We start from the raw sequence: 26,829 nt of genomic DNA, 5'->3' as shown, positions 1-26,829 counted from the left end.
TCACCTGTGCATGCTGTAACCTCACCGTGGTGCAGGGGTGTAACATTCTCTTTGAGAATGGCCAATACAGCACAAATTGAAATTTTGATTAAAAGTCAGTATCTATCTGTGATATTTGTATTTTTGCACAATTCTTTACACTGTTTTTATTTGAATCTTGAATTTTTACATTGATGTTAATCATCACCTTATTTGTTTGCATTACCATAGTTTGACATCCAATAGCCGATCTATTTTTCATGTTGGGGTGTCGTTAAACATTCATTCATTCATTCATTCATTCATTCATACTTTGAAAAATTACCAAATGTTTGATATATTCAATAACCAATGGTGTCATCATATCAGCTTCAGTGGTGTAGTGGTTATGTCGTTGGACATGAGGCTGGTAGTCACTTTATTCATATCCCACCAGAGGCAATGGGGGATTTTTCATGCCAGTACCGGCTCCAAACCACTATAGGCTCAATGTAGGTGTACGGTCACATACACAGACTTTCACCCAAATCATGGGTGCAATTACTGGGGTGTCTCCCAAGTGTATGACCCCACATGTGGGGTGGTGCATGGGGGGAATGATTTTGCAGGTGTCAAATAGTCCCATACCGAAATGGAATTACTGTGGCTTCACCATTCATTTCATCATCATCCATGTTTGTAATGTCCAAAAATAAAAAAAATGTTTTTGTCTGTGTTAAAGGCATACTGTCACGGATTTAAGGACCTTATTTCTCTAAAAATGGATAATAAATAAAAATTACATTAATTGACAATTACCAAATCTAGCTATCGCATCACCATAACTGAACCATGATGGAGTGAAATCCATGTCAACCCTCTCGGCATTTTTAGTTTTTGAATTATGGACCATTGCCATAATTCAATTATTTTTACAAAATATCATCAATAAATGGAGTATGGTGGTTATGAAAATGGTTGAATAAAGAACATTTAGGGACAAATCAAGTTACTTTTGTTCAGGTAATACTTTGTTAGACCATTAAATAGGTTAGTGGTCTGTGACAATATGCCTTTAAATGTTTGGTTAAAATGTTTATGGCATCGGTTTTTTGGGGGAGGGGTTTTAAAAAAAAAAAAAAAAGGGTGTTTTTTTTTTGGGGGGGGGGGAGGTAATATTTTGGGTTTTTTAAAAGTGATAATTTTTTTTTTTTTTAAACACTACGGTGTCAATCATTAAATGAAATGAACTTTAGCCTCTTTCTTTGCTTTCTTTTCAAAGCTTCACAGGGCCCGAACCGCTACATTACAGTCAGTGCATCTCAAGCATCGCGACATACGTGAACCACACTGCCGGCGCCATACCAAACGCCGCAAACTGTCCAGATGTTGCAAATCTTGGTCTGCCTTTCTCCATCTCCCATGGTGCAGTGGAACAGAGTACGAGTCCGGCTTTCATTTGGTCCAATCACATGGACCCCAAATATTGGCCGACCATGTCTCCAGCACCCCACTGTTCATCTTCCTACAGATGGCCTCGTATGTCGCTACCAGGTACTGATCGACATGATGCAAATGAAAGGTGAAGGGTGGGACGTAACTTGGTGGTGAAGCGATAACTTCATGCACGGTCAGTCTAGGATCAATTCCCATCGGTGGGCCTATTGGGCTATTTCTCATTCCAGCCAGTGCACCACAAATGGTATATGCAAAGCCATGGGAAACAAAGAAATAACTGTTTTATTTAACAATGCACTCAACACATTTTATTTACGGTTATATGGTGTCAGACATGTGGTTAAGGACCACACAGATATTGAGAGAGGAAACCCGCTGTCGCCACTTCATGGGCTACTCTCTTCGATTAGCAGTAAGGGATCTTTTATATGCACCAACCCACAGACAGGATAGTACATACCACGGCCTTTGTTACACCAGTTGTGGAGCGCTGGCTGGACCAAGAAATAGCCCAATGGGTCCACCGATGGGGATCGATCCTAGGCCATGGGACGCATATGCATATAAAAGATCCCTTGCTACTAATGGGAAAATGTAACAGGTTTCCTCCAAGACTATGTCAAAATTACTAAATGTTTGACATCCAATAGCCAATGATGAAAAATCAATGGGCTCTAGTGGTGTTGTTAAACTAAACAGACTTCAATGAAAGTTGAATTACTCGGCCCTTCAAATTGATATCACATTGTAATGGCAGTTTAGTAAAGATATATATATGTGATATTAAACGAACTTCCATTTTATATTGTTTATATGTCCTGAATGAAATAATTTTCAACTTTAGTCAAAATTATTTCATGAGGGACATAAACATGATATGAAATGGTAGCAAGTTTAATATCTTATGTATTACCCATAATTGATTTGAATTTTTATGACTCGACTCATTTGACTTAACATTTGATTATGGCAGTAGTGTTATGTCTCCATTTTACGTTCTAGTGGGATGTAGCATATTGATATGAACCCAGATATTTTAATCATATTAGTAATAAAATAATAAAGCAAGGACCTGATGACAGAGGTGAATCTAGGGCGTCCAGGCCCCCCCTCCACTAAATTTTGCGATAGTTAGTTTTTTTTATTAAAAAAAACTATCTGCCCCAAAGTTCCCTTGGCATTCCGCCTCATGGAGGTTGACAGGGGCAAACTGGGATCAATTTCGGCATCTATGCAGCACTCGACTGCAACAAACTGCCATGACTGGTGCCGATGATCCCATGTCTTTGTTCACCTCCATCTTGAAAGATATTGCAGAGGAAACTATTCCTAAGACTTCGGCAGTACCGAAGCGTTTCAATAAACCATGGTTCAATGAGACCTGCAAAGATGCAATCAAAGAGCGAAACTGGACCCTCGAGAGGTTCAAACGCGAACCTACCGGGGATAACCTGAATAGTTATCGCATTGCTCTGGCAAAGGCTCGTAAAACTATCAGACAGAGTAAGAAATCATCTTGGAGAAATTATGTCTCCAAGTTGACTTCTCAAACATCTGTGAAATCTGTCTGGAATAGGATACGTAAAATCAAGGGAAAAGAATCCAATAATACAGTTCGCCATTTGTCTGTCAATGACACGGATGTCACGTCTCATCGTGACATTGCCAATGCACTGGCAGACTGTTTCTCCCATAACTCTTCTTCTTTTTTCAGTACAGATGCTTTTACGTCTGTTAGAAATAAAGCTGAAAAGCAACCTATTAACTTTTCATCTGAAAATGTTGAAGTATATAACAGGCACTTCTCTTTGGAGGAGTTGCAGGACGCTCTACGTAGAGCCCATGATACTTCGGTAGGACCAGATGAAATACATTATCAACTCTTAAAACACTTAACTGAATCATCCTTAATGGTTCTATTAAATATCTTTAACAAAATCTGGATTTCGGGTGACTTTCCTTCTGATTGGAGAAAAGCCATTGTCATTCCTATTCCTAAGCCTGGTAAGGATCCAACAAATCCTACCAGTTATCGCCCTATTGCTTTGACAGTTGCATTTGTAAAACCATGGAAAGAATGATCAACCGTAGACTTGTCTGGTATCTTGAGTCCCACAAATTGCTTACTAACGTGCAATGTGGGTTCAGGCCTAGACGTAGCACGGTTGATCATCTTGTTAGATTTGAAACGTTTTGTAGGGATGCTTTTATCCATAACCAGCATTTGGTATCGGTCTTTTTTGACCTCGAGAAAGCTTATGATACCACGTGGAAGTATGGGATTTTGAAAGACCTCCATGGCATGGGCCTAAGAGGCCGTATGCCTGGCTTTATCTCAAATTTCTTACAGAATAGGTCTTTCAAGGTACGAGTGGGATCTACATTATCCGATTCTCACTCCCAAGAGATGGGTGTGCCTCAAGGTAGCATCCTGTCGGTAACTTTATTTTCCGTGAAAGTTAACAGCATCATCCAGTGTTTAAAACCTGGCGTTGATAGCTCGTTATATGTCGACGATTTTCAGATTTGCTACAGGTCGTCCAGTATGAGTATCATTGAACGTCAGTTGCAGCTTTGTTTGAATAAACTTCAACAATGGGCAACTGACAATGGATTTCGATTCTCAAAGTCAAAAACAGTCTGTATGCATATCTGCCAGAAAAGAGGTCACCATTTAGATCCACAGCTGTTTCTGGACAAAACTCTGGTTCCAGTTGTGGAGGAGACCAAATTTCTGGGGGTTATTTTTGACAGGAGGCTATCTTTTGTTCCTCATTTACAGTATGTGAAAAAGAAGGGCTTAAAGGCCCTCAATATCTTAAAGGTTATTGGTAAGACTGAATGGGGAGCAGATCGAAAGGTTATGCTCCGACTTTATAGATCTTTAGTTCGGTCTAAACTTGATTATGGGTGCATTGTGTATGGGTCAGCACATAAGTCTTACTTGCAAATGCTAGATCCTATACACAACCAGGGACTTAGGCTTTGTCTTGGTGCTTTCAAAACATCTCCTGTGGAGAGCTTGTACGTCGATGCACACGAACCTAGTTTGGGTGCTAGACGTGCAAAGCTTTCTCTGCAGTATGCTACAAAGATTAAATCAATGCCAAAACATCGTGCACACAATGCGGTGTTTAATAATAAATATATGAAGTTATTTGATGCGAAACCGAATGCGATTCGAACATTTGGTCTTCGCATTAAGCAGTTTTTATCAGTTTCCAACATTGATTTGACAGACATTTTGGAAACGCCTTCATATTTTATTTTGCCACCTTGGTGTATCAAACCACCAAAAATTGTATTCGATCTTGTGCATCTAAAAAAAGATCGCACAGATGCAGTTATTTATAAACAACATTTCATGGAAATCCAAGAGCGGTACTGTGATTACATTCCTGTTTACACAGACGGATCACGGGATGGGAATTCTGTGGCTTGTGCTACAGTGTTTCCATCAGACACAATAATTTGCATGAGATTGCCCGATTCAGCATCAATCTTTACTGCTGAAATTTGGGCAATCATTAAAGCCCTGGAACAAATTAAGGATTCATATGCATCCAAGTATATTATTTTTACAGACTCACTTTCGTGTCTTCAAGCTCTACAGTACATGAAACTGGAGCACCCATTAGTTGGGATGGTGATACGAAAGTGTGTCTTTTTATCAATTGCCAATAAAGATGTTATACTGTGTTGGGTACCTAGCCATGTTGGCATTAGGGGTAACGAAAAGGCAGATGTTGCTGCCAAGTCTGCTTTGAACTTGGCCCGTGTCCATGTTGGTGTCCCCTACAGTGATTTTAAATTTCATATTAACCAATATATCTTTTCGACTTGGCAAGATGATTGGGACGGTGCGGTTGCGAATAAGCTTCATTCTGTCAAGGCAGTCCTGGGAGAGTGGCAGTCATCCTACAGGCGGTGTAGGAAGGATGAAGTAGTCTTATGCCGTGCCCGCATCGGCCATACATATTTTAAAGAAGGACCCTCCTCCTCAGTGTGAACACTGTCAGTGTACACTGACTGTGCGGCACATTTTGGTGGAGTGTGATCATCTCAAGCCGACAAGAACTGATATATTTGGCAACAGAAATGTTTTGGAATCGTTTAAATTCCATCCAATGTTAATTGTAAAGTTTTTAAAACACTTTGACTTCTATACAAAAATTTAAGATATACTTAACTTGATTTTATATATTGTATTATACTCCCCCCCCCCCCCCCCCCCCCCCCAGCTCCTTACACTGTGGTTTTACATGAGTCTATATAAATATGTTCATATACTTACCATTTGTGACACTCAATAGCCGATATGTATTTTTGTGCTGGGGTGTCGTTAAACAAACATTCAATCAATCAATCAATCAATCCGCCTCATGTCACTGGGGGGCCCCTAAATGGATTTTCTGGATCCGCCACTGGATGATAAAGCAGACTCAGTCCTATTTCAAAAATGAAATCACACAATAGACGTCGGGATCCTGACTTGTTTATTGTCATAGCTCACCTGGCACCTTGTCGCCCTTGGGGCAGGACGTAGCCCAGTGGTAGAGCACTCGCTCGATGTGCGATCGGTCTCGGATTGATCCCCGTCGGTGGGCCCATTGGGCTATTTTTCGCTCCAGCCAGTGCACCACGACTAGTAGATCAAAGGCAGTGGTATGTACTACCCTGTCTGTGGGATGGTTCATATGAAAGAACCCTTGCTGCTATTCGAAAAAAAGAGTAGCCCATGAAGTGAAAACAGCGGGTTTCCTCTCAATGTCTGTATGGTCCTTCACCATATGTCCGACGCTATATAACAGTAAATAAAATGTGTTGAGTGTGTCATTTAATAAAACATTTCTTTCTTTTTTCCCTTGTCGCCCTACGTCAGACAGTGTTTTGTCTTTGGCACCAGACACTATCCTCAAGTAATCATGAACCTGCCTGTTAACAGGAAATGGTTTCTGCACACACACGTTGTAATGAGCAATTGATTTGATGAAATGGTTTACAATGTACATGTCATGGTCTAATGTTGACATTCTTCAGATATTCCTGTAAACCTGGCTATTGTTTTTCAAAGTGACGCATATCCAGGGCTCAAACTTAACGACGGCACCGACAGCAATTGCCGTTGTTGATGTATAAATTGCCGTAGGTAGAGACAATCACAGATGGCACTTTGCTGCTCCTCAGCAATGTCAAAATATATACACCTGGTGTACATGCATTGTCTGCCAATATTTAACATTTGCACATTTGAAATATGTCTACATAGAGCAAAATAGCCTTTCAGTCATGTTTATTTGTCACTTTTTAAAAAATTGCCAAAGGCAGGCTCACAATAGCCGTCAGTGGGACGTTTCACCCATGGCAATGTTTTTAAAAATTGTTGTGGTAGACAAATTCTTAAGTTCAAGCCCTGCTTGTCACGCCGTGTGCTGTGACCAGTCAAGATTGTTAATCCTCAGCCACATTAATTTTAGTAATGCCAGACAATACTAATTAATACTTTAATTTTAACAACGGCACACTGTCAACTACTTTAAACTTTATAACCGGAAGTTGCATTTTATATCGATATATTAGTTAGAACCGAGTGTAAAATTTGGAATTTTTGTGATTGAAGGAAGGAAGGAAATGTTTTATTTAACGACGCACTCAACCCATTTTATTTAAGGTCATATGGCGTTAGACATATGGTTAAGGACCACACAGATATTGAGAGAGGAAACCAGATGTCGCCACTTCATGGGCTACTCTTTTCAATTAGCAGCAAGGGATCTTTTATATTTGCCATCCCACAGACAGGATAGTACATACCACGGCCTTTGTTACACCAGTTGTGGAGCACTGGCTGGAACGAGAAATATCCCAATGGATCCACCAACGGGCATCGACCCTAGACCGACCAACCACACATCAAGCGAACACTTTGTCACTAGGCTATGTCCCACTCTTCTGCGATTGAATGCAGAAACTGGCAAAACGTTATGAAATGTACCGATAAATTATCACTTCCCCGATTCTTATCCAACTATCCAACTTCGCCCCTTTCTTCTGGGAAGGGAGAAGTCACTTTTCAATTCTAGATTAGGGCCTGAATAAAGATTCTTTCGCTGTAAGTTTAAGAAGAAGAAAAAAACATAATACATTCTACAAAAATTATGTTAACAAAAAGCAGTATGGATGTAGCAATGATTAAACATTTGTCTCAGAAAAGTAAAGCTGCAGAAAGTACTCGCCCGCTTGCCAAATTCTGACGGACGAGTTAAAAAATGCAACTACCAGTCCCACTGTCAACCTATCTTTTTGATTTGGTTTGCCACGTGATGTTGTTTTGTCAATATAAACTGATGATCAAAAGAAAGTATAGCAATTATTTTTTCAAAGTATTAAAAACAACACAAAACACAAGTTGATGCAAATGTTATATTTTGAAAGTATAATAATTTGGCGATAAATAAACACGAGTATACTCAATAAAACCCATAAAATGATAATATCACAGTTCACAACAGCACTAGGGGTGAAATGTGCGATTTCATAAAGGACCACTCATAACAAACGTGAATAAATTTGACCACAAAGAACATGTTTCAATAGCGTGTATGTCCACCATGTGCAAGTATGCAAGCATGGACCCAATGTCGGACAGATTTCCATCAATGACAATACGGTCTGTCCGCTGTTGGCCACAGATACTGCCCCAAACCATCACAGATCCACCACCAAACTGTTCAGTCTCCTGAACACAGCACGGAGCTGTTCTCTCTCTGCACATCAGTATATCCGAGTCCTGCCATCAGCTCTGAATAACTGGAACCTGCTCTCATCAGAAAAGAGTACATGTTGCCAACGTTGAAACTGACGTGCCCAACGTAAACGTCGAAGTCGATGTTGCCTCGTCAATGTCATCTCTCTGAATGGTCGATAGGCCCTGATACCATGCTGTCGTAGTCAACAACGTACAGTTTGACGACTGATGACATGTTCAAGGCCAGTTGCTGCAGATGACGTCATAGTGAGATGGCATTGGCTGTTTTGACGCAGGGTCTTCCACTTCATGGTCTGTCTGCAGTCCTACCAGTCACCCTGTAACGCTGTATCAACCTGGTGATCGTCAATTTTGTGCAATTCAGGATTCTTGCCACATGGGCATAACTCGCACCCAACTGTACCATACCAGTAGCTCTCTCTCTCTCTCTTTCTTCAGCAGTTAGCCTTGCCATGTTCTCTGGTGTTTCACTGTTGACTGAGGCATGTTCTAAGCAATGGCACCCTTTTGTACACCCTTATGTGCACGAGTATCATGTTTCTCGTGCAGTATAAATTTGATGAATAAACTAATTTTGCACGTGCGGCATCGCCCAAACGCAGCAATGTGCGAATATTCGTCATTGATTGCATTATAACGAACAATACTGGAACCTATCTAACCTTCCATGAACGTGTATTGTTTATTTTTAATAAAAATAATTGGTATACTTTTTTTTGATCGTCCGTTTATATATATATATATATATATATATATATATATATATATATATATATATATATATATATATATATATATATATATATATATATATAATTTACAGTGTACATGTATATTATAATTTTGTCAATATATTGTTCTATAGACTGGCGGACTAGTAGAAATTCTGGCGGGCTAGTAAATTTTTGTTGGTTCTGGTCTGGCGGGCTAGTTAAATATTTTCCATTTCTGCACTCCTGCTTACCATGCAGTAGCCATAACATGGCTCGAAATAGGAAGTAAAATACGACCTGCTGTTATACTGTTTTCATATATAGCAAGTCAAAAGAAATATGTCCTGCTTAGAAATAAATACGACCTGCTGGAGATTAAAAGAATCCTTCATATGTGTCAATGTGGGACATGCAGGGCTATTCCACCCGAGGGTACATAATTTATTGTCAGGGATGAGGCTTGCCGAGTTCCTGACATCAGATGATGTACCCGAGGGTGGAATAGCCCTGTCCCACATGGATACATAATGGAGGATTAGTTTTTCTCCCATCCAGTAGATGAAAAACAAGCATTTTGGGAAAACGTGAAAAACCTACTTTTTTTTTTTTTTTTATCTTACAATAAAATAATCATAACCATTGAAAAGATCGTACCCAAAAATTTTTTTATACTAAAAGTATAAACCGAAAATGATAGTATAATTTCATTATGACAGCAGGTTTCCTTGTTTTTATGAAATATAAAAAGCATTTCTTGCGTTATTTTGCCGTTTACATGACGTCACCCAATGTTAATATCAACTCAAACAAGAGAAGTCATGTGGTCATGCAAGACCAATTTATTCCGCATAGGCATACAAGAAAGGTGTATCCCATGACGGGATACACCTTTCTTGCATGGTTAGGGATGGGAGAAAAGATAATATTGAGTTTGGGGTATGTGAAACGTTAGAAGCAGTTTGTTTTGCTTAATATCGCCACAAGAGCACATTGATTAATTAATGACCTGCAGTCCTCAGAGGAAACCCGTTACGTTTTTTCCAATGTATCGAGAGATCTTTTATACACACTTTCCTATACAGACAGGAAAACACATACCATGGCCTTCGACCAGTTGTAGTGCACTGGTTGGAATGAGAGAAAACATGTCAGTTGAATAGATCCATCGAGGTGGTTCGATCCTGCGATGCAAGCACCTCAGGTGAGCGCTCGACTGACTGAGCTTAAGATTTAACAGAATGACTAGCTAAATAACATATGAGATAATCGTACATACACATGTACATTTCTCTTTTGAAAAATCACCTGTGAATTTTGGTGTGTTTTTTTTTTTTGCAGATGAATTTCTAATTAAAGTGCTACATATAGGTCTAAAACAAATGGAACTGCTTTTCTCTTTCGCATGCCACTATTTCAAGTCCCACCATAATAAGGTTACTTACAACACCAAATAACCATAGTTTAAAATGTGTTAAGGTGTTAAACGGCCATTCCTTGCTTCCTTGTCCTTTCAGAAAGACCACCGGTTATATCTTCACCTGCAAGGGATGGTGGACTATCACGTCTTCCTTCCCTGTCACCTCAGATCTTCGGCTGGTCGCAGTATACCAGGCCAGACATCGATCCGGCTTCGCGTGGCTACTGCTTAAACAGTCGACCCGCCGTCACTCAGAGACCCCCGCCATTGTCGTGTACCACAGATGGGAATCCAGCACCATACGACACCAAACATCAACCCTGGTTACCCAGCTTCATCTTGCCGCCATCATCTGCGACGGCAGCAGTGTCCTGTGGTTTGACATCGTCTTGTGGGACTGTGTCTACTCATGCGTTTCGACAGTCGTGCATGAACGAGTCGCCGGTTGAAATGATGACGCAGGCTTCCTCGGACAGTTTGTCGCATGTGGTTTCTCCATCATCTTCCTGTCCAATAATGGGCAGAGACTTGACAGCGTCTCAAAGTCTTCGGCTTGGATATCAGGAATTGGTAAACAGAAACAGAAGATTGGGTAGGTACAAGCTATTTTAAATACTTGACAGCATCTCAAACTCTTTGGCTTGGATGTCAGGAATTGGTCAACAGAAGATTGGGTAGGTACAAGCTATTTTAAATACTTGACAGCATCTCAAACTCTTTGGCTTGGATGTCAGGAATTGGTCAACAGAAGATTGGGTAGGTACAAGCTATTTTAAATACTTGACAGCATTTCAAACTCTTTAAACTTGGATATCAGGAATTGGTCAACAGATGATTGGGTAGGTACAAGCTATTTTAAATAATTGATATCATCTCGAAACCTTAAACTTGGATATCAAGAATTGGTCAACAGAAGATTAGTTAGATACAAGCTATTTAAAGACTTGACAACATCTAAAAGTTTTGACTTTTTCAAACTATAGGCACTGGAAAAATGGTTTGTGCAAAACTAGGCTACATGAGTAACATGAACAAAAATATTGTTCTCGCTGTTTTAAAAAATAGACCTGGGTTTCATTTATGCCAGCATTCAAAGCATCACAATGGTTGTCTTGCAGCCACTAAAGAGAGTCATGCCTAGCTCGGCTGTAAGTGGTTACAGAAGTCTTTTGCAAAAATCAGATAGCTTTAGGTAATTGATTCCAAAGTATTCTAAGCATTGCAATGGTTCTTGTCCTGAAGCCACTGAAGAGAGAGTCGTCCCTAGCTTGGTTGTAAGTGGTTACAGCAGTCTCTTGCAAAGGTCATATAGCTTTACGTAATTCATTCCAAATTGCAATGGTTCTTGTCTTGCAGCCACTGAAGAGATAGTCGTCCCTAGCTTGGTTGTAAGTGGTTACAAGCAGTCTCTTGCAAAGGTCATATAGCTTTAGGTAATTCATTCCAAATTGCAATGGTTCTTGTCTTGCAGCCATGGAAGAGAGAGTCATCCCTAGCTCGGCTGTAAGTGGTTACAAGGTGGACAATATCATTCACTGGAGTCCTCCTGTCATCACGGACCAGTCCAAGAACAGTCCTCTTCCCCCAGCAGCCCACTGCTGGCTCCAACCACCAGAATGCACAGTCCAGAAAGGCAGGTCTGTAGCTATATCAACACTAACATAGCCAGATGGAGATGTAGCCAAGTGGTAAAGTGCTCACTTGATGCATGGTTGGTTTGGGTGTCGGTCCACATTGTTGTGCCCATTGGGCTATTTCTAATTCCAGCCAGTGAACCACAACTGGTATATTAAAGGCTGTGGTATGTGCTTTCCTGTGTATGGGATGGTGCATATAAAAGATCCCTTGCTACTAATAGAAAAATGTAGCGGGTTTCTCCTCTCTAAGACTGTCAAAATGACCAAATATTTCACATCCAATAAATGATGATTAATAAATCAGTGAGCTCTAGTTGTATCGTTCAACAAAACAAACTTTATCTTTATCAAAACTAGCATTGGGGGGGGGGGGGGACCACGGAGTCGAGGCACCTCACCCCCCAGTCAGAGGGCAAGACGTAGCCCAGTGGTAAAGCTGTCAGTTTAGGATCAATCCCATCGGTGAATTCATTGGGCTATTTCTCATTCTTGTTCCAGTGCACCACGACTGGTATATCAAAGGTCATGGTATGTGCTGTCCTGCCTATGGGATGGTGTATATAACAGATCCTTTGGGTTTCCTCTCTAAGACAATATGTCAGAATTACCGAATGTTTGACATCCAATAGCTGATGATTAACAGTTAAAACTTGCTCAAGGTTGGCGCCGGTATCAGGCTGCAAACCCAGTACCTACCAACCTTATGTCTGATGGCTTAACCACAACACCACCACCAGTAACTATAAATGCAGTTGCAGGTTTCTTTGAATTGAAAAATAGCTGCTTGGCATCAAGAGATCAAACCAACTTGTATCCATTCTTTTTACTTTTTTTTCTTTCTTGTCCCAACCAGTGCCCTACGATTGGTATATCAAAGGTCATGGTATGTGCAGTCCTGGGAAGTGCATACAAAAGATCCCTTGCTATTAATGGGAAAATGTACCCTTTTAAGACTACGAACGTGTTGAAAATTACCAAATGTGTGACATCCAGTAGCAGCTGGTTAATTAATCAATGTGCAACCGGCCTCAGTGGCGTTGTGGTTAGGCCATCAGTCTACAGGCTGGTAGGTACTGGGTTCGGATCCCAGTCGAGGCATGGGATTTTTAATCCAGATATCGACTCCAAACCCTGATTGAGTGCTCCGCAAGGCTCAATGGGTAGGTGTAAACCACTTGCACCGACCAGTGATCCATAACTGGTTCAACAAAGGCCATGGTTTGTGCTATCCTGCCTGTGGGAAGTGCAAATAAAAGATCCCTTGCTGCTAATCGGAAAGAGTAGCCCATGTAGTGGCGACAGCGGGTTTCGTCTCAAAATCTGTGTGATCCTTAACTATATGTCTGACGCCATATAACCGTAAATAAAATGTGTTGAGTGCGTCGTTAAATAAAACATTTCTTTCTTTTTAATCAATGTGCACTGGTGGTGTCGTTAAATAAACCAATTGTTTTCATAAAAGTCTGTGGTCTGTGATATCCTGTCTGGGAAAATGTATATAAATGGAGAAATGTTTCAGATTTTCTTAACGACTATATGTCGGAATCTTCGAATGTTTGACATCCAGTTAGCTAATGTTTAATAATCCAATGTGTTCTAGTGTTCAATTTTTCTTTTCTTTTTCCAGTTGTCTACAACGATCTGATTACACGGAAAAAATACCACATGTCAAATCCGAAGTTAGTAAAACATTTTTTATTAACTGATTCAGGTGTGGATCCAGAATTGTTTGCGGGGGGGGGGGGGGGGGGGGGGGGTCATATGCAACTAATTAAATGACATTTTTTAAAGTTTACTCATTCATTCATTCATTCATTCATTAAAATACCAGTAAGTGAGAAAAAAGTGAGTGGGGGGGGGGGGTGGTGTCATTCAAATCCCCCTCTAGATCCACGCATGTGATTAAAATTAAGCTAGTCTCTTGAGTTTACAAATAATGTTTTTAATTTAGCATAGATAATTTCAGATTAAAAAAAATAAAATTGCATTACTACATAAAATTCACTGATTTCAATATTTTTATATTCTAATTATGATTAATTACAACTGCACTGTTTAGCTATACACCACAACTGGTATATCAAAGGCTGTGGTATGCAGACCTGTCAACCCTCCCGGATTCCGCGGGAGTCTCCCGGTATTTGATCAAATCTCCTTTCACCTGTGCGGGAGACAGTTTCTCCTGTTAAATGACATTTTTGTAAGCATAAAAAATCGATCCTCTTTTGTCAAAATAACAGAAGGGAAGTAACTCTGCCTTTTTTTTCTCATTCGGAAAATGTTGACTACTTTCGGTTTCCGAGAATGTAACAGGCCGAATTGTCCCGACTGTTTAACCTTTGCCGAAGTGAGAATTGTGGGATAGCCTATTTATATTGTTAAAAAAGCACATGGAGTTTATAAAATGACGTTTTATTATAATGTTTGTTGTCATCGTAATGGCTACGAAGCGTGTGTCGCTAATTCAACAGGCTGTGTATTGACATTCAGTGTTGCCATATAAAAAAACTAAACTACCGTATATCTTCGCCTATAAGTCGAATTTTTTTCACCCAAAAATTATTTTACAACTTGGGGGGTCGACTTATAAGAGGGTAAAAAAATTTCAAAAAAAAATATTACTGTTTTGGGGATTATTTTACAAGTTTTATTGTTGAAGTATGCCATGTATTTATACTCAAATATGTTAATTTGACACATTTATTTTTTATAACCTATTTTTTTTGGCATTAGAACGGTTTTGGTTATGCGAAAAGGCGTACGATCTCACTCACATGCCAAGACAACAGTCCACTTAGTTAAATTAACAGCCATCACTAATAGTAAAAATGTAAACAATACTAACTACCTGTTGCCTGAGTTTATTTTGAAATCTGGTCACTGGCATTAATGGTTGTTCAAAATGTTTTGGCGGTGATTAACTTCATGAATATTACTGAGCTTTCCCTTAAAATAGACTGATCTCTGCAGTTCACCATCTAGAGCAATAGGGACACACATCATTTGGTACAAAAACCAGTGTACTTTCCAGAGTTATCCTCCTTACATGTATTAATATGGCGGCAAAACGTGATACTTTCAGTTTTATCGTAGTGATCTGTTGTCAGTGTTTATAAATAAAGTCGTTGTCTGTGCACAAAACCATCTGTACAGTACTATACAGTAACAGTCAAACAGCTTTCACTCTCTACTAAGGGAATATTTCGTTTTGATGCTATGTAATAATGATAGTTTGATTGGAATAGTCTGATTATATTGCGATGTACAAAACGTGAAAACCGAAGTTTGTAAAATAATTTTCTTTTGTTCAAATATTATTGTTCTCATGTGCTGAAAATAAGAAATATTTCAATATTTATAAGTAGTTTTTCATGGGTCGACTTATAAACGGGTCAATAAAAAAATACGTTTTCAGGGCTTGAAATTAGGGACTCGACTTATAGCCGAGATCGACTTACAGGCGAAGATATACGGTATCCAATTTAGTTCTAATAACACCTCTGAATTGTAAAATGTCTTCCCACTGGATTACATAATGATAATGCAACTATGACGAATCTGAACTGCCAGACTCCCGGGTTGACAGCGATACACATGGATGTTAAAATTACATGTCACAGCAAGACAACGAAAAGACCAATTAGCTGTATAAACAAACTTGTGTCAGTTAATTTTGTATGTTTGTGCGGTAAAATGTTGGTTATAAGGGTACACTTCAAAAAATAATTTTTGTACAATTAAAAAATGTTGTGTTTGACTTTGACATAAAGTTACTCACGGAAATGGGTATAATTCCGGTATATTTCACACGATGTCCGTAATGAGGTTTTACTTATGATTAATGAAAATACAATGTTTATTGCATCATTATAATGATTTTAAATAAGTACCACGCCACCGTTCCTCATAGTAAAAACTGAATATTAATTTATAAGATTTATATAAATTTGTCTTTGGTACTTAGGTACACTAACCACAAATGATAATGTAACGCAACCTGTAAGGCTGTAAGTGTAATACCGTAAATGTACTAATTAAAACATTTATTTCTTGTTCATGTTCTTAACATTTTTGGATAAAATATTTTTTTATTTTTTTTAAATATGTATAAAAGCATAATATTTAAACTTAAAAAAAAAAAAAAAAAAAAAAAAAAATTCTAATAATTGTTGTTGTTTTTTAATGCCAAGATCTAAGGTTAAGAAGTATATTTGACATTATAAAGTATTCATAAAACTTATTGTAATAATGTTTTTTTTAAATCTTGCGTTTTTGGGTTAAATTGTGTGAATTTAAAAAATCTCCTGCTTTTTTTGACAAAATCTCCTGCTTTTTCAACACACACCTCCTGCTTTTTCAACACACACCTCCTGCTTTTTCAACACACACCTCCTGCTTTCTCTTGACTAAAGGTTGACAGGTCTGGTGGTATGTGCTATCCTGTCTGTGGAATGGTACATATAAAATATCCCTTGCTACTAATGGCAAAAAATGTAGCGGGTTTCCCCTCTTAGACTATATGTCAAAATTACCAAATGTTTCAGAAATCAGGGGTGTGTTGTATTCCGCTCAGCCTCTTTGGTATAGCAATCAATCATTCACATATCACATTATTATATCATCAATGAAAATGGATGTAAATTGTGATGAATATTTACAATAAGTAAAAGGCATGTTTTATTTCTGAATATTTGCTTCGCAGCCACCAAGACGGCCTATATTTTCACAAGTGTTTTGCTGACGTCGGTGACATTGGCATTTCCACCACACTGAACGCACATTTGTAAATGTGGAAAAAAGACCTGAAATATTTTTTGATTGGCTAGGAAATTTTTTAAATCTCTAATTTAATTGCTTTGTAAAAATGCAGTAAAATGTAAACTATAGTCATATTATTATACACAATAATAAATACATGTACTTTATCAGACTTAGATCTATAATAAAAAATTTTTTTTATTGTTTATTGCATACAGTATTTTTCAAGAAGCAGATAATGCAACTCATACGGTAAAATGAATTTGGCACCGATTTTAACATGTCGGTCTGGGATCGATCCAGGATGCTATGTTCTCCTCAAGCTCCAAATCAGTTGTTTTAATATGAGACTCCATAATAATTTTTTTTTTTTTATTGTTTACTGCATACAGTATTTTTCAAGAAGCAGATAATGCAACTCATACGGTAAAATGAATTTGGCACCAATTTTAACATGTCGGTCTGGGATCGATCCAGGATGCTATGTTCTCCTCAAGCTCCAAATCAGTTGTTTTAATATGAGACTCCATAATAATTTCTTTTTTTTTATTGTTTACTGCATACAGTATTTTTCAAGAAGCAGATAATGCAACTCATACGGTAAAATGAATTTGGCACCGATTTTAACATGTCGGTCTGGGATCGATCCAGGATGCTATGTTCTCCTCAAGCTCCAAATCAGTTGTTTTAATGAGACTCCATAATAATTTCTTTTTTTTTATTGTTTACTGCATACAGTATTTTTCAAGAAGCAGATAATGCAACTCATACGGTAAAATGAATTTGGCACCGATTTTAACATGTCGGTCTGGGATCGATCCAGGATGCTATGTTCTCCTCAAGCTCCAAATCAGTTGTTTTAATATGAGACTCCATAATAATTTCTTTTTTTTTATTGTTTACTGCATACAGTATTTTTCAAGAAGCAGATAATGCAACTCATACGGTAAAATGAATTTGGCACCGATTTTAACATGTCGGTCTGGGATCGATCCAGGATGCTATGTTCTCCTCAAGCTCCAAATCAGTTGTTTTAATATGAGACTACTTGAAGGGACATTCCTGAGTTTTCTGCATTGTAAGATGTTTCTGACTATAATAAAATATTTTTACGATTAAACTTACATATTAAATATATTTTCTTGTTTAGAATGTCAGTGTTTGTATGTATTTCTGGTCATCTTAATATTTGTTAGAAGCTCAAACAGGATTTCATCTTAAATATTTTTGTATGTACGGGGGGAAAAAAGAGGAAATAAAATGAAATTTAACCTAGTACAAATATTAGAATGACCAGAAACACATTTAATATACAGCCACTAATATTTTATGCAGAAAAATATAGTTGATATGTAATTACAATCGTTAAAAAGTCTCTGTAAATTAGTCGATAAAAATTGCAGCAACCTCGGCAATGTCCCTTTAATGTCTGAAGAGCCGTAGGCTTTGTTGTCCTTGCACTCTCATGGTGTGCCATCCATGAAGAAGGTGGCCATGGAACAATTGAGCAGCAGGTACACTTGACACTGCGAGAGTCCTTGACTTCCTCCTCATATTACCCACATGGTTCAACATAACCGGGTTAATAATAATCATACGAAGCACAGTGTAATAACAAGTGTGATGACGTAATTTTAGGAAGCAACATCATAACACGACAGGAGCGGGACGTAGCCCAGTGGTAAAGTGCTCGCCTGATGCGCGGTCGGTGTGGGATCGATCCCCGTCAGTGGGCCCATTGGGCTATTTCTCGAACCACGACTGGTATATCAAAGGCCGTGGTATGCGTTATCCTGTCTGGGATGGTGCATATAAAAGATCCCTTGCTGCTAATCGAAAAAAGTAGCCCAAAGTGGAGACAGCAGGTTTCCTCTCTATATCTGTGTGCTTCTTGACCATATGTCTGACGTCATATAACCGTAATTAAAAGGTGTTGAGTGCGTCGTTAAATAAAACATTTCTTTCTTTCTTTCCTCTCTAAGACTATATTCAAAATTAACAAATGTTTGACATCCAATAACCGATGATTAATAAATCAATGTGTTCTAGTGGTGTCTTTAAACAAAACAAACTTTAAACAAACAAAATTTTCCTATTCCGGTTTGGGCATATGCATGCGTATGTAGAGGAATTATTTAATTTTAAAAAGATAAAACTAAAAATTATCATCCATCATTGATTCAAATGTAATATTAAAATAAACTTATTTACAAATTCAAATGTAATATTAAAATAAACTTGTTTACAAAGTTCACATTTGTGTACAATACCCTTTTTACCTTTCAGTGAACCTTTCAAAAATACTCAAAAATTCCTTCAAGAAATTGTGCAATATTTTCTCTTTTGACTTAATCCTACAGGATATTCAAAATTCAATAGCACCAAAATTGCCCCCGCCCGTTACCGAAATAAGCACTTGTCCACTTGTGCTGACAAGACTTAGTGAAAATCTGTTTGGACAAGCAAAATATACCACACTGGTTGTCCAGTGCACAAGTCAGAATGTCCAATGCAGTTTTATTTTGAGCAATCATAAACATTGTTCTTGTACTCGAATGAAACAAACCCATTTATTTGGACAAGTGTAAATTTTGGCAGATAATTCTATTTCTAAATATACTTGTCTGGTGGACTAGTGAATTTTTTTACTTATTTCTATCACTTGCTCCCACCCACCCATACCCTTTTCCTGTCTTGGATGGAGGAGCCGGTCAAGGCTATCACTTGCACCCACCCACCCATACCCTTTTCCTGTCTTGGATGGAGGAGCCGGTCAAGGCTATCACTTGCTCCCACCCACCCATACCCTTTTCCTGTCCTGGATGGAGGAGCCGGCCGAGGCTAGCACTTGCACCCATGACAGGCGTGTGCTACAAAAGCTGTTCTTATTGTGCATGTAAAACCCCATGACCTGATCTGACCTTCAAAAATGGCAAACGCTAACAAAACAATTGGAGTAATACTTAAGACTAACAAATTCTGATCTTCCTTCCGTAATCAGAAGCATAGTATATCGCCCGATATAGGCACGTCGGAAGCAAGTACACACTGGAGGGCGTCAAAAAAATAATGTCCTGATATACAATTCCCTGCATTCTATAAGTAAAATTCATCCCTGCCTTAACATTTACTACCAATAATATTTTTGATTTAGAATTATTGGAGATGGAAGGAAGAGGCGCTAGAGTCCCAACTGCTCAGCCGTGCCTGCGACACTAGTGTGTTCTAAGCTGTTTTGGACACTGTTGTGTGCTCCCCTGCGCGTGCTGTAACCTCACCGTTGTGCAGGGGTGTAACATTCTCTTTGAGAACGGCCAATACAGCACAAAATTGAAGTTCTGAGTAAGATTCAGTATCCGTAAAATTCTGTGATATTTGTGTTTTTGCACAGTTCTTTACACTGTTTTTGTTTAAGTCTTGAATTTTTATATTGATGTTGATCATCATTTTATTTATTTGCATTACCATAGTTTGACACCCAATAGCCGATATATTTTTCGTGCTGGGGTGTCGTTAAACATTCATTCTTTCATTCTGTTGTGTGCTTTTCAGGAGCATTTTTAAGCACTCGAGCACCCGCTTCTGCAAAAGAGTCGTGTGTCCGACAGTATTTAGTATTTTGTGTAATCCTTTTATCTTAATTCAATCAGTGTGTGTTCATATTGTCATCTTTTTACTTTTACAGCAATACTCTGAAGGCATGCAGGAAATTGCACAGGTTTTGCTTAACCTTTCAAGTAACAAGACTTCGAAGTCTGTATCCATGACGAACGTTGCACCTGGAAACACTCCACCCGACAATCTACACACAGACTAAGCCCTGAACTTTGTTAATGAACAGGAATATTATAGTTCGTCTCACGGGGAACGCCTTTTTCGAAAATATGGAATATACTATAAGTTATTTATTTCTGAGCCGATTGATTTGTAAATTTCACACAAGAATAGTATTTTTTTGTCATTTCCAAAACAATTTCACTTTTCTTCTTACTTTAAACCAAACAGAAATCATTTACAAAACAAACATTTTTTATGGAAGGATGGGACGGACCATAGTCAATTAGGTGGAGATTAATAAGAAGAAACTTCTTTAAAATGCCCATAAGAACCAGCTGGTGTTGGGAGGAGCTATTTCAGGACAAAAATGTATGATTGCTTTTGTCCTACTCTTATATTCATTAATTTGAATTAATTTTCTTGCTTATATCCAGTTAAGGTTCAAACACGCTGTCCTGGGCACACACCTCAGCTATCTGGGCTGTCTAACCAGGACAGAGGGTTAGTTGTTAGTGGTTTGTGAGAAAGAAGAGGGTATAGTGGTATTACACCTACCCATTGAGTGAAACACACTCTGGGTGGGAGCTGGTACCGGGCTGCGAACCCTGTACCTACCAGCCTTATGTCCGATTGCTTAATCACGATGCCACCGAGGCCTACTCTATATAAATAAGGATTTAAAAAGCCTGTCTTACATATCTCCAATTTCCATATCGAAACAAGTCCGATATACCACGGTTGAAAATTAACATGAAAACCAAGGCCAGTTGAACAAGAAATCTTACTGGCCTTTCTCAATTTCAACTAAGGGTGAGACGTAGTCCAGTGGTAAAGCGCTCGCTCGATGCATGGTCGGTTTGGGATCGATCCCTGTCTGTGGGCCCATTGGGCTATTTCTCGCTCCAGCAAGTACACCACGACTGGTACATCAAAGGCCGTGGTATGTGCTATCCTGTCTATGGGATGGTGCATATAAAAGATCCTTGCTGCTAATCGAAAAGAGTACCCCATGAAGTGGCGACAGCGAGTTTCCTCCCTCAATATCTGTGTGGTCCTTAACCATATGTCCGACGTCATATAACCGTAAATAAAATGTGTTGAGTGCATCATTAAATAAAACATTTCCTTCAATTTCAACTAGCTCTCCAGTTTAACTGCACAGCCAAAATCAAAACTAGAATGTTCAGTGTTGAATAATAACCATGTGCTCACCATATACAGTCCTACTGAGTCAAAAGAAAACCGATGAATTGGCGTGTAGGCCTAACTTCATAATGAATAAAAAATACAATTCATAAATAAAAAAAATATACTTTTAAACCCATACAAACTGAAATAGCATTTTAAAAAACAATTGTAAAGATTAAATCTCATTTTTAATACAGGTGTAAATAAAAATGCTAGAACAGACGAGGTATGCAGCTTCACTTGCATTGTCTCGGTAGAACTGCGCGTTTTAGTAAACTAGTTTGGAAGTGGCAGTCCTCTTCGTGACGATTGAAGATGGATGGTAACTGGTCGTTTCGCCCCTGTTACTCGATCGCGCGCGTCGTTTCGACCTGGGTCCATTCGCCCTTTTTTCTTTTTTTGTTGTTAATAAATACATTTATTCATTGCTTTATTATATATGCATCGGGGTGTTGTTGGGTTTGTTTTGTTGTTTTTTTGGCGGGGGGGGGGGGTTTACACACTGCAGTCAATAACCACAGCGTTTGGTCTAATACGCGGATGGTTTATACTAAAATTCGAGAAGATTTAATTAATTTTTCTTTTCTTTTCTTTTCAGGTTGAAACATCCGCTCAAAATAAAAGATTTCCTTTCTTTGTTTTTATTTGTTCCATCTTTTTAAATAAATATATTACACTGCTCTCACAACGTACACATAAAATAGGTGAAAACATAAACAGGTTAGTTTAAATGGCGGGTAGGCCTAGTCTGATTTCGCCCAGTTCCAGGTGAAGGAAGGTAAACCGCTGGATTGCCAAAGAGATAAGCAAACACACATAAAGGGTTCGAAATGGTTTCAGGTCAAAACGACCCGGATTGGAATGAGTAACAGGTCGTTTCGCCACTAGACCGCAGTGTGTAAAAACACAACTACACCCCTACCAAAAAAAACCTCGATGCATATAACGTGTTCGAACTGGTTGAGTGCGTAACGATTCGGATTTGAAAATGATGTGCGAGTGCGAATAATTTTAACATGCTCACATACCACTAGAGTTTCGAGCATGTCCGTCCCGGGGCCTGTCTCTGGATAGCCAGTGACTTGCTCCGGGACAGAACAAAATTAAGGGGATAATTTTGAAATTTACATCTAAAAATTAAATAGTGGGAATTGACTGCTCGGCCGAATATTTATATAATTTGGAGCATTTTAGAAGGACAGTCCAAAAATAAATAAGAGAAAGAAGAGAGGATCGGACTATTTAATAATATTTTTGACAACATTTTGAACGAAGGTCTAAAAGTTTAAAGTCCGATCTATATGGTCCGGGCCAGTGGGGGAGGGGTAATTTTGAGGTGGGCGGCATTTGGAATACGAATTTAGTAGTTGGGTCAAAGAACGAAGACCAAAATGTGCTACCAAAATTTAAGTCCAAACAATAAAATTAGAGTGCTCGACCGAAAAGGTTTTAAGGTGATTTGAGCAATTTAGACGGGCTACCAAAATAAACTGCGTCGGACTGTTTACAAAAAAAAAAAAAAAAACCCATAAAATTTTGAACTGCGGCCAAAAATGTTTTTAAAGTCCAACTGAGCCCTAAAAAAGGAAGTACATGTCCTAGGAGAGGGTACGCAGCGGAACTCATGGCGAGTTGATGGGATGATCGGCTCGGAACTTCGGGAAGAAGTGAGGCAGGTCGATGTAGCACTCTCCCCGAAGTATTGCTGAGTAGTCTTCCGGAAGTATCAGCTTGATAATCCGATGGACGATTGGATTGGATTATCCATGTCTGATTTCAGTAAGCCTTGCCGGTACATCCCGTTCCGCTCCGACGTCAGGTAGTAGGTACGACTTCCCTCGACGTACTGGAACTGGTACCGCCCTTGACCAGTTGGTGTTGGTCTCCAGCTCTTGGTGACGAAGGGGCCTGGCAGCTGAGAGGTCGCAGTGACCCAGTTGCGGTACCGTCCAGGAAGCTTGTTGCGTGCGATCTGCCAAGTCGTGGGCTGTGTGTCGGACAAGTCCTGGACCGACACCTTCCTCTTCTTGGCTTCACGCTCTGCAACCGCTGTCGCAACAACTCGTGGAGACGCCGGTGGATTGGTTGGTGCGGACGACACTTTTCCTGTTTTCAATCGGCGTTGGTGCTGCAGGGGGAGGAGCCGCCATTGCCGGTTTAGCCGACAGCTTTGGCTCCCCCTTTGCCGCTCCTGGCGTCTGCTGCTTCCGAGTAGTGGGGGACGGCGACGCAGAAGGGGCCGCCGCCGGCAGTTGAGCTGCCGGTTTTGGCTCCCCCTGAACCGCCCCTGCCGGTCTCGTCTTCTTCTGTGAAGCAGGAGGGACCGCCCCTGGCGGTTGAGCCGCCCGGTTTGGTCCCCGCTGAGCTGCCGTGGGACGACGTCTCCTCCTACTTCCCGATCTCTTCTGTTTATTGTCACCATAATACAAGGTGACAATAGCCGTGCTCCCATTGTGTTCAACACGATACTTGGCTAAGCGGCCAAGCTCGTGCAGCACAGCCCCAAGGGTGGGGGGGAGAGAAACCTCGACGTTTGCTAAACACAACCGCATTCTGCGCGGTCTCGAGTAGGAATCGAAAATGATGTAAAGGATTTTCTCGGTGAGTGACTGCCTAACTATACACGAGGCACTAGATAAAGAAAGAAAGAAGTTTTATTTAACGACACACTCAACACATTTTATTTACGGTTATATGGTTAAGGACCACAGATTTTTTTAGAGGAAACCCGCTGTCGGCACATAGGCTACTCTTTTACGACAGGTAGCAAGGGATCTTTTATTTGCGCTTCCCACAGGCAGAATAGCACAAACCATGGCCTTTGTTTAACCAGTTATGGATCACTGGTCGGTGCAAGTGGTTTACACCTACTCGTTGAGCCTTGCGGAGCACTCACTCGGGGTTTGGAGTCGGTATCTGGATTAAAAATCCCATGCCTCGACTGGGATCCGAACCCAGTACCTACCAGCCTGTAGACATGTATGACAGAAAACCCAGTATTTTCTCTTCTCTCTATTGACCAAATGTCCAGTTAATCATTAGATGCGGAATACATTTCAGTAATAATATTGTTATGGTTTTTGGGTTTGTTTTTGTGTTTTTTTTATATTTATTGTTTGGCACATGATATATGTGATGTATATGTACGTTAGATAAAACCAAAATAGTTTACCTCATATGTTGTACCGATATACATGTGGTCTGATATGTCTATTTGAAGATACAGGTGCCCATTTCATAAAACATGTTAAGTTTACATCTTCGACGCCCCACCGTTTGGCGTGTCGTTACTTGTTGCAGCTTAAAGGCATACTGTCACGGATTTAAGGACCTTATTTCTCTAAAAAATTGATAATAAATCAAAATTACATTAATTGTTGGAAACAAATCTAGCTATCGCATTACCTTAACTGAACCATGATGGAGTGAAATCCATGTCATCCCCCTCGGCAATTTTAGTTTTTGAATTATGGACCATTGCCATAATTCAATTATTTTTACAAAATGTCATTAATAAATGGAGTATGGTGGTTATGAAGATGGTTGAATAAAGTACATTTAGGGACAAATCAAATTATTTTTGTTCAGGTAATACTTTGTTAGACCATTAAATAGGTCGGTGGTCTGTGACAATATGCCTTTAATATAGTCCGGTTTTGGAAATATTTCATTAAAAAATACATACAATTTGTGGGGTGGCTTTTTTTCACTGATTTGTCATGTGATAAAAAAAAGAAGATTTTTTTTATTCCTTTCTTTTTCCACCTTTCACACACACACACACACACATACACCCCCCCGTTAATGATGACATCAAGCGGGACCGATTGACAATTTAATTTTTCCCCACCCATGATGTATATACAAAATTTTTATAGGCTTTTTTTTTTTATGATTACACTTTGGTTGACCTCTTTAGTATTTAAATAACCCACTGGTTTCAAGATACTAGTTATATACTCTTCAAAAAAAGAAACGCAAAAGGGTACAAATGGGTTATAACTCCGACTTTGCACATCTATGTCATTAAGCATACATGTTAAATTGTTTAGGTATGTAAAAGTATATTAAAATGTCGATAAGCATTCACATGTCTTACAAATATTACATTAATTTGCCATCCAGTGATCCTACAAACATTAATATTTTCCATTAAAATATCGACACGGAAATACCAGGTATTCTAATTAGACGTGATGCAGTGGGCAGTGAATAACTGAACAATCCCGACTGGTGCTAACCGCTGACGGATCCGATATGGAAATGTTTGTAGAGGGTGACATTCGTCACAACGGTATCAACAGAATCGACCGAGGTTTGTCGAATAAAGAGAGTGCGTTTGCTACATTTAGTGCGCGTGCGCTACAACAGCTTGCTCTGAATGTGCACGTTAAACCCTATGACATGACATGACATTTAGTGCGCATAGATCTATGTTGTAAATACTATCAGCGAAAACAGTATTATTGTTTCTGCTTGATACTTTGGTACATCCCCTCTCCCCCCCCCCCCCCCCCCCCCCCCCCCCCCCCCCCCCCCCCCCCCCCCCCCCCCCCCCCCCCCCAATAAATCGAATAAGGTAATAAAAATGCAAAACATCCACAAGTGTACGTTCTTTGAATATACATTTTTCGGGTTTTTCAAATATACGACAATTGATTTCATTTTCGAATTATTTACATGTTGTTACGGTTGTATTCGAGCAGACAAAAAATGGACCTGTTTAAATACGGGTTTTCATCTGACAAAGACCCGTCTGAAACCGACTTGTCCAAGAAAAGAAAGAGTAAGGCAGAATCTAAAGAACAATATGAAAACGAATTAGCCCTGCTTAGGTTTATTTTGTCATTCAGCAGTTTGGTCTAGTTGACATTAGGTCAGGTCTAGTAAATTTTAAGACATACTAGTCAACTGGTCTAGTAATAAATAAACTTAACGTCGAACCCTATATATATATATATATATATATATATATATATATATACTCTTCAAAAGAAGAAACGCAAAACCACATTGTCGTAACATTTGGAGAATTGATTTAATTATTGAATGGTGAGTCCGATAATTACCAAATGTTGCAGGATTGTTCACAATTCACTCTAGTCCATTGTGAGTAAGTGATAGGACACACCACCAAGGTCAAGGTCATCTGGA

The 26,829-nt window shown here is 39.2% G+C and overlaps 1 protein-coding gene across 3 annotated transcripts in view; it reads left to right on the top strand.

Moving 5' to 3' along the window:
- Window positions 1-22,311, top strand: part of LOC121387672 — a 54,989-nt gene extending 32,678 nt beyond the window's left edge. Inside the window, exons 5-10 of one of the 3 annotated variants that reach the window (XR_005959846.1) lie at window positions 1,241-1,512; window positions 10,413-10,907; window positions 11,787-11,952; window positions 13,580-13,631; window positions 20,396-20,856; window positions 22,274-22,311. Coding sequence is in view for 2 of the 3 variants with exons in the window: in XM_041518860.1 (XP_041374794.1) it covers window positions 1,241-1,512; window positions 10,413-10,907; window positions 11,787-11,952; window positions 13,580-13,631; window positions 20,396-20,527 (1,117 nt within the window). In the remaining variant the exon portion in view is untranslated. Of the gene's footprint in view, window positions 1-1,240; window positions 1,513-10,412; window positions 10,908-11,786; window positions 11,953-13,579; window positions 13,632-20,395; window positions 21,021-22,273 lie in introns of those variants that run through there. The other 2 variants (XM_041518861.1, XM_041518860.1) reach the window with 2 other exon arrangements.
- Window positions 22,312-26,829: the final 4,518 nt, after the last annotated feature.

The sequence above is a fragment of the Gigantopelta aegis genome, chromosome 13 (genome assembly GCF_016097555.1).
Source record: "Gigantopelta aegis isolate Gae_Host chromosome 13, Gae_host_genome, whole genome shotgun sequence".
NCBI classification, from domain to species: domain Eukaryota; kingdom Metazoa; phylum Mollusca; class Gastropoda; order Neomphalida; family Peltospiridae; genus Gigantopelta; species Gigantopelta aegis.
The sequence above is the reverse complement of the archived record's forward strand: the minus strand, read 5'-3'. Positions and strand labels throughout refer to the sequence as shown.